At 39.2% G+C, this 7,890-nt stretch overlaps 2 protein-coding genes and 1 non-coding gene across 3 annotated transcripts; 1 reads left to right on the top strand and 2 right to left on the bottom strand.

The window, feature by feature from the left end:
- Positions 1–759: 759 nt before the first annotated feature.
- LOC132180055 (leucine-rich repeat extensin-like protein 5) lies at positions 760–2,441 on the bottom strand. Its single transcript, XM_059592897.1, has 3 exons — positions 1,659–2,441; positions 1,428–1,541; positions 760–1,128 (listed from the first exon to the last, which is right to left on the bottom strand). Exons 1-3 carry the CDS (start codon positions 2,295–2,297, stop codon positions 988–990), a joined length of 894 nt encoding a protein of 297 aa, XP_059448880.1. The 5' UTR covers positions 2,298–2,441; the 3' UTR covers positions 760–987.
- A 115-nt stretch (positions 2,442–2,556) lies between these two features.
- Positions 2,557–2,629, top strand: TRNAK-CUU (transfer RNA lysine (anticodon CUU)). Its single transcript has one exon. It is a non-coding gene; the product is annotated as a tRNA-Lys (tRNA).
- Positions 2,630–2,901: 272 nt separating this feature from the next.
- On the bottom strand, positions 2,902–7,355 carry LOC132180124 (haloacid dehalogenase-like hydrolase domain-containing protein At2g33255). The gene is made up of 5 exons (XM_059592980.1): positions 6,759–7,355; positions 6,166–6,208; positions 5,414–5,474; positions 4,314–4,448; positions 2,902–3,446 (listed from the first exon to the last, which is right to left on the bottom strand). The coding sequence occupies exons 1-5, from the start codon at positions 7,180–7,182 to the stop codon at positions 3,282–3,284; spliced, it is 828 nt and encodes a 275-aa protein (XP_059448963.1). The 5' UTR covers positions 7,183–7,355; the 3' UTR covers positions 2,902–3,281.
- Between the last annotated feature and the right edge of the window lie 535 nt (positions 7,356–7,890).

Raw genomic sequence — 7,890 nt, forward strand, 5'->3', positions numbered from 1 at the left:
AGCCAGATATGAATGCTCCAACTTGCCCATATATAACTCCATATACAACTTGCATCTTCCAATGACTAGAGTTTTGGATTCGCTTGTATAAACTAATTAATTAGGATTAACTTATTAATTAACAATTGCACAAGGAGAAGGAGCCAAGTCCTTTAGCTTTAAGCCGTGAGACTTTACTAAAACGCCAAAACTTTTGGTTCCAAGTGCAAATTAAAGATTAGATTCTTAATGAGTGATTACCCACTATCACAAAAACAAAATTCTCAAAATTTTTAGTTTGAACACCGATATATCAGATCGAATAGTAGAAATAGGAAGCTGATGGTCTGAGACCCACAAGGATATGATGTCTCAAATTAACATGGTGAAACAGGTGATCAAACAAGACAGCAACTTGCATATAAGGCATAAAAGCACTCATAAACCACTGAAAAGTTCAAAAGTACGTAAAACAAAACTTTCAATCAACATCTCCTCTTACTCAATCAACTGAAGCCTTGTCCATAACAAATTGCCCATTTTTGTCACCTGTTTGTTTACCGATTGGCTAAGCTTGATATTTCTAGAGCCACTATCTAGTGTCCAATGTCCATGGTTGTTTTACTCTTCACTATATATATATATATATATCCAACCATCCACGGAATCAAGATTTGTTGTATTTTTATATTGTTTTTCCTCCATCAAAATTAGTGTGAGATATTAAAGTTCATAAGATAGTCCAACTGATCATTATGGGTGGTGCATGTTTCATATATTCTCATCATGTTCATGGATTTTACATATTCTTCTGCATTGAAAAGAAAAAGACACAAGTTGGAAAGACACAAGCTAGCCAACCAGATGATTGGTAATTCGCCTACCACAATCAATCGGTAAGAATATTGAGACCCAAAAACATCTGAACAATGAGAATGTTGAGAACTGCAACTGATGTAGACTGAGCAGGTAATATGTAAAGAATCAAACGAAAAGTAGCAGAGCAATCTACATCAGTTTGTAGAAACAGTCGCTTCCAGCGAGAAGAATCTGATAGCCTTTGCCACAGGGGCACTTGAAATTGACGGTTAGGGCCTCTCCCACCTTCTCCACAAACACTGATTCCTCAATCTCTGCCACAGACTCGACCTGCAACAAAAATGATTAGTAAATGCATAAGTCACATCAAATTCTTTTGCTGTACAAAAGAAATAGAAAGAAAAAGACAAAAGAAAACATATGTATACTCTGCTTGGTGGCTGAGAAAATGTGGGCAAATTGTCAAATAGATAAAAACAAATTACCACCAAGAACGTACAAGAAACTCATAGAAATTCTCATTTTCTCGAGACACAACGACATGAAACGCGGGTTTCTTTTCTTCTTCATTTCTCAATTTTTCTACGCATCCAAACAGAGACATTGAGCGAAAAAAAATACACACAAACCTTTTTTGCGGCATTATTAGCTTCTTCTGCAACTTCTTCGTTCGGTTCACGGGAGACTTCATTACACCACTTGCTTATCTCTCTCATACAGGCCTTCATCCTTCTCAGCCTCTTCTATTAGTACCCAAAACCATTTCCATTGCAACAAAAAATGAAAAAGATTTACGATTCGAGATTAAATTCAAGAACCATTTTTACTAATCGAACCCCAAAAGAAAGTGAAGTACAAACCTTGGAATCGGGAGTCTCTTTCTTGGTCAAACCCGCATTTACATCCCCAGAACTCGACGACGGTGAAATGGCCTTCGCCGGCGACGGGTTAGGGTCAGACACCGACCGACGCAGAGAAGGCGGAAGAGGCGGTAACCCGGTGTTCGACGGCGGCGTCACGGGGATAACGCCCGTCCTCGCTTGCTCCGGCGACTGAGGAGCGTTCGGGTTCGGGTTCTGGACCTGAAAACCCGAGGCATCGGCGAAAGGGACCATCGGAGGGGAGACAAAAGCGTTGGCGGTGGGCGGGCCCGAAACACTGCGGCGGAGAGGAGAAGAGGAAGCGGGGGTGGTGGGGAGGGAGAGCTTGGAGAAGCCACGGAGGGTGAGGTCGTCTGGCTCGAAGAAGAGCCTCTTGGGATTGGGTTCGGAGCGGGAGGGGTCAGGGTGTAGTGGGTCTTGGAAAGAGGAAGACGACGAGGGAGAGCGCCGTTTCATGGGGTTGGAGCCAGAGCAGCCGCAAGTGGTGCAGGGTTGGTGGTTGTTGGAGTTGAAGCTGTTGAGACGGAGCAAGGCGAAGGGCGGCTCCACCGAGTCTTGGAGGTCCTCTGGGTTCGGTTGCATGATTTCTTGATTGTTACTGCTATAGGGATCACTCATTTCCGGTAATCTTACCTTCTTTCTTTCTTATTGTTTCCTCTGGAGCTCTCTGGCTCTATCTTTGTTATGCGTAGGCCTCTCTTGTTCCACAAAAATGAGGGAAAATTCGAATTCTGATTTTGGAGGGGGCATCAGGCATGGCGTGGTTTTTATATCAAGGGGTTAGGCTGTACGGATGGGTTGGTTGGCCTGTTGATTGAATCTGACTAGCCGTTATATTAGTTTGATCTACATTAAATCTAAACGATCCAGCAAGCAAGCCCGTCTAGCTCAGTTGGTAGAGCGCAAGGCTCTTAACCTTGTGGTCGTGGGTTCGAGCCCCACGGTGGGCGCTTTACTTTTTTTTTCTTTTTTTTTATTTTCTCTTCCAGAGGTCATACAGATTCAAGAACCACAATTCGTTTAGGGGCTGTGTTGGACAAGATCGTTTTGACACGTGATCAAGTTTGTTGTCGAACATTGTCTTAGGTTGTTATGACCGATTAAAATTATTGTATGAGTTAAAAGTTTTCCTGTCTTATTTTTATCTTTTGTATCTCTCTTCTTCTTCTTCTTCTTCTTCTTTTCTTGCTTTAGCTAGACATTAGAACATGAAGCCCATTCGAACCTGAACACAGCTTTTACCAATGAGACCAGACACTTTGAAAGTGAATCCTTCCAGAAGTGGTTTGTACATATACAACAGTCTTGCATTAACAATGTCTTTGAAAATGGTTCTAGCAACTGCAAATATCGATTTGCTTTCCATTGACTCCAAAAGATAAAAAGGCAGATTTAGACTGAAGAACGAGCCTCTATCTTTTTGCTTAATGCTGTTTTTCTTGATATCCTCTTATCTTCTTCATCTTGACCTTTTCAAGATCTTTCTGAGAACAAGAACACGCCATCCAAAAAGTATTCTAACCTACATCTTCCCTGCATAAAGCACAAACAAATGCTTCTCTTTTTGAAGGCTCAAAGCCTTTTGGTCAACAGCTTTGGAGATCATGGTGCTAGGTCGAAATGTTCTTCTAATAGAGTGTGAACTTCAGCCAGGGAAGACACCTTGAAATCTGGCTTTAGATTTACGGCAGCATAATCAGGTGAGTCATACCTACCTGTTTCATCAAGCAAGCATGTAAATGCTCCTGCTCGCTTCCCACAAACCACCTGTAAAAGTTGGGTATTAGCAACCAATTCCTCTTTTCATTTAGGACAGTTAATGATTATTCATAGGAAGTTCTTTATAACCCAAGATATATTGAAAATACATGAATACAAGCAACCAAGATTTATAGCAACTCATCAACGTCAGAAGCATGTGCTGTGAAAAATCGGATGGTCTTAAATGTAATGATCTTATCTTCTATATATAGATATGTAGTTTGTGCCCATTTACTGTTTCTCTTCAAATTGAATTGCAATCATACTATACTCACGCACACATGTACCTATATGCAAACAAAACATATATGTATTTACAGATTTGAGGTAAATTCTCATTAATTAAGAAGCAAAAATGAAGGGCAGTGAGGATAAATTTTTTTTTTTAAAAAAAAAAACACACACTAGGTTTGTGGGTGGTAGCCAACTATCCCTAGAATCAACCACCTCCAAAGTAAGCCACAGTGTTAGCCAAACCACCCTCAAAGTGCAATGAGGTGGGCTTGACTACCCCAAAATCAGCCTCCTGGGTGGCTGAACCACCCTCAAAGGGCAATGTGGGTGGTTGGGCCACACCAAAACCAACTTCGGTCCCTTTTGACTACCCCAAAAACCATCCGAAGGGGTGGCCGAATCACCCCATTGCAGAAATTTGTAGGGAGGGATCATTTTGTTACAAACCATAGCACAAGAATTTATAAGCTCATTTTGAAATCACACAAATTTATTTGTTACAAGGTCAAACCATGGAGACCAATTTAGCAATTTTATCTAAACAAGAAAAGAAAAAAAGAAAGCACTCTTTACAAAGCAACAAGAAGATAATGACAAAATTAATTCTTACCCAAAAATAAAAAAAGAGAAAGAACTCACATCATCTTTAAGGCTATCGCCCACCATCATTACTTCGTTTGGTAGAACTTCCCAAGCTGAACAGATATGTAGTAGGGGTGCTGGGTCTGGTTTGTAAGGACGGAATTCCCTGCTTAGTGCTGGTTGAAACGTCATCTGCATTAATACAAATATTTCAAAGGATATCAAAGTGCACCACTCATAGGGTAAACCCAGTTGAGAAGGACGAGTGAGAAGAAAGAAAAAAAAAAAAAAATCTCCTTTAGAGCAAAGTATGCACACTTGGGAGGGGAGAGAGATGTCGTTGACCAATAAAATTCAACACAGCTCCCTTTGGTTGGTAACACAGTTTTATCTCATCAAAAAATTAGCTTATCAAGATTATATATGCAAAAATAAAAATAAAAATGATAGATTGTGCATAGACAAACCCATTGTGAAGAGAAACTTGACAGACTTATATGCGCGAAATAGGGTAAGTGGGTAAAAAGTGTTTTTGGGGTGAGGGTCCACTACTTTTCATTTATAATGAGTTTACAGCAACCCCAGAAGACAAGTTTATTTGACAACATTGCCTTCTGCATATTTGCCAATTTGATGCTTTTGCCATGATCTCTTTCCTACAATTATTTAAGTTATGCCTGAAGCTTGTAAGAAACGGTTCCTACATGTGGTTTTGGTGTTTTGGAACTCAAAACTTCATGGGAGTCAACGTAATGCAAAACAACCTTCTTCTTTCTTTCCGGAATTGACATCTGATAAGTAAGTAGGTCAAAGGAGGCATTCAAGCTCAGGGAGACTAGAACAAACACATATTACATAAAAAACTAGAAAATTCCCTTCCTTAAAATGAGATCATAGTTAACAAGGGAGAATGAAAATACTTTTTTCAGAAACTGTCATGTTTACTGCAAAAACTGGTCAGCCTTACTGTACAAGTGGTTAACTATACAACAGACCACTAAGAATGCCAGACCCTCCATACCCCTTTTTTCATTTTTTAAGAAAAAGCAGTTTCACGTACACTTCTCATGGAGTCAGTTGTAATGAGACTGAGACATATTGAGAAAAAGAAGACGACATTAATATCAACATTAGATTGCACACTTGGATAAACTTACCCCAAACCGTTGATGAAACAAATCAACAGATGCCTTAACGTTGCGCGTAATTAATCCCCTTCTGAAAATTAATATAAACAGTAATCAAAAAAATCTCATTGTAGCTTGAAAAAGAAAAAGAAAAAGAAAATTAAAACATAGAACCTAATGTAAATTGACTAGTACACTTGATAGACTCCGGTAGTCACCACTAAACAAGCTTAGAAAGAGCTACATCTAGTTTAGGCCAAAAACATGCCAAAGCCATTAACTTTATTGCTAGCATACACAGAGCAGTACACCCCACATAAGTGTCTATTAAGTTGGTTTTGGAAAATGGAAAATTGGTAGGATTACATGCATACAGTGCCTAATTATAATCTCCTTCTCAATTCCAGAAATGATGCAAAAAAGGAAATGTTAACAGAACTTATCCTTGAAAAATGACAGGTAGAACAAATTGAAGGCAAATGGTCAAATTCATAAGTCATCTGGGCCAAATAGAATTTCTGCAGTTATTTAGAATGTCAAACTGAACCGCATGCACTCAAGTAAAAGTAAAATAGGCCCATAAACATTTGTCTAAAAAAATGCTTATTGGATATTGCACATGGAAATGCAATGCACAAAACGTAAACTCACACCCCAACCAAAATTTTAGCCGAAAAAGTCACAAACTTAAGGAGCCACGGATTAAATATTTATCTGCAGACACATGATAATTATAAATAACTAAAAGAACAGAGAAAAGCCGGACACCATGCTGAATTCACCTTATTTTCTTTGAATCGAGAAACCCACAAAGTTCTGCTGCACCTGCATTAGAATTGACCAAAAATATTGTAAGTTATGTCAGTTAATCAGTTATCGCGTAGGTTAAAAATAACAGAGGTAACAAAAAATAAAAAATAAATAAGAGAGAGAGAGAGAGAGAGAGAGAGCGAGGCTGAAAAAGATCCTCTTCGAGAGTTGCTACAACACATTCTCCTCACCATCTCTTCACCATCTTCCTTCTTTCAACATCTTGATTTTTTCAAAAAAAAAAAAAAAAAATACAAGAGAGAGGAGATGGTGAGGAGAATGAAAAAGAGCATTTCTCTTCGTAACATCCACAGCAAAAGGGCCATTTGGCTGAAATTATTAAAAACAAAGATAAAGCATAAATTGAATAAAACTTGAATTTGAGCCCAATCAATGAAAAATTATGAAAAACCCCAAACATTACTTCTAATCTTGCATTACATTTGCCAATCAAACAAACCCAATAATCTTACCAACAAAAAAACTTGAGTCTACAAAACCAAACTGAGTTGACAACACGAGCAAATAAAACCATATGATGTATATGAATATAAAAATGGCTGACCGGGCATGATCTGGAGGCGATCAAGGCCCTGGCGCTCGTAATCGGCGATGGTCTCGTAGGCCTTGAGCTGCTTGTCGGGGCTCCAGTTCTCAATGTGGTGCAAGATGTCAATCCCGGATGGGTTCTCAGCCTTAATCCGCCGGAACTCGTCGTCGCCGAGCACGGCCTTGTACATTGCGGCAAAATCGATGGCGGGGACGGTTAGGGTTCCGTCCATGTCGAAGACGACGCCCCGAAGGCGAGCCCTGGGAGTGGTGAGATTGGCCATGTGGAATGGGCGTTTCGGGTGCAGGAAGAGGAGGGATTTGGATAAGGATGACAAGGGCATTGGGTATTTAATAATGGGCCCGGGATTTATTTGGGGATGAGGACAAAGGGAGGAGATAGTGGTGGTGAGTGTGTCGAGGTTGGGTTTGAGGGACATTTGGTCTGACGAGAAACCGTGACTGGCGTCATGCTGCTATCGGAACGTTGGTCATGTTTGGTTGGTGGGAAAAGGAGCGGAGGAATTGAAGGGAAAACAGAGAAAATCGCACTGGTGGACTTTGCTACAGTAATTAGAGCTGGACACTGACATTATCTTGTACGGTAAAACAAAGCAAACGTACTGTTGCTGGGGAGGGAATCTTGTTGCTACTATTCGTTTCGTGACATAATTCATAAGTGGACGGGTATTTTCAATAATTTTTCTGTTTAAAATTATTTTTAATTCATAGGTCGCCTAATTACTTATTCGAACAAGTAAATGTTTTATGTGAACTCTCACATAATGTGAAGGTGAATTTTGTATTTAGATATTATTTGCATGAAAATTAATGGCAAGAGCCAAATGAATTGAAAGATATTGCAAAAGTCTTATATTTTCTTTTTCTTTTTAATAAATACTCGTCTTATTCAAATAATCTGAGATAATACAAAAACATCTAAACCCAAAGCTCTAAACACCAAGAGCACAAAACTCTAAACAATAAGAGTAGAATGCTCTAAGAGTACGACATTATGAACAATATCAGGGACTTCTTCCATCCAAATTCTAAAAACCCCACACTACTAAAGTAACGAGAAATAATCACATAAATTTTTAATAAGATAAAAATATTCTTATAAATAAAATAAAAAATGGTTTGAAAAC

This window comes from Corylus avellana, chromosome ca4 (genome assembly GCF_901000735.1).
Source record: "Corylus avellana chromosome ca4, CavTom2PMs-1.0".
In the NCBI taxonomy this organism is placed as follows: Eukaryota; Viridiplantae; Streptophyta; class Magnoliopsida; order Fagales; family Betulaceae; genus Corylus; species Corylus avellana.

Excerpts from the sequence above, each read along its gene's own strand:
- LOC132180055 (XM_059592897.1), bottom strand. The coding sequence starts at position 2,297 with ATGAGTGATCCCTATAGCAGTAACAATCAAGAAATCATGCAACCGAAC. Across the intron at positions 1,542-1,658 it reads AAGAGACTCCCGATTCCAAG|AAGAGGCTGAGAAGGATGAA; the intron begins GTTTGTACTTCA and ends GGGTACTAATAG. Across the intron at positions 1,129-1,427 it reads CTAATAATGCCGCAAAAAAG|GTCGAGTCTGTGGCAGAGAT; the intron begins GTTTGTGTGTAT and ends TTTTTGTTGCAG.
- LOC132180124 (XM_059592980.1), bottom strand. The coding sequence starts at position 7,182 with ATGTCCCTCAAACCCAACCTCGACACACTCACCACCACTATCTCCTCC. Across the intron at positions 4,449-5,413 it reads TGTTTCATCAACGGTTTGGG|ATGACGTTTCAACCAGCACT; the intron begins GTAAGTTTATCC and ends GTATTAATGCAG. Across the intron at positions 3,447-4,313 it reads GCGATAGCCTTAAAGATGAT|GTGGTTTGTGGGAAGCGAGC; the intron begins GTGAGTTCTTTC and ends CAACTTTTACAG.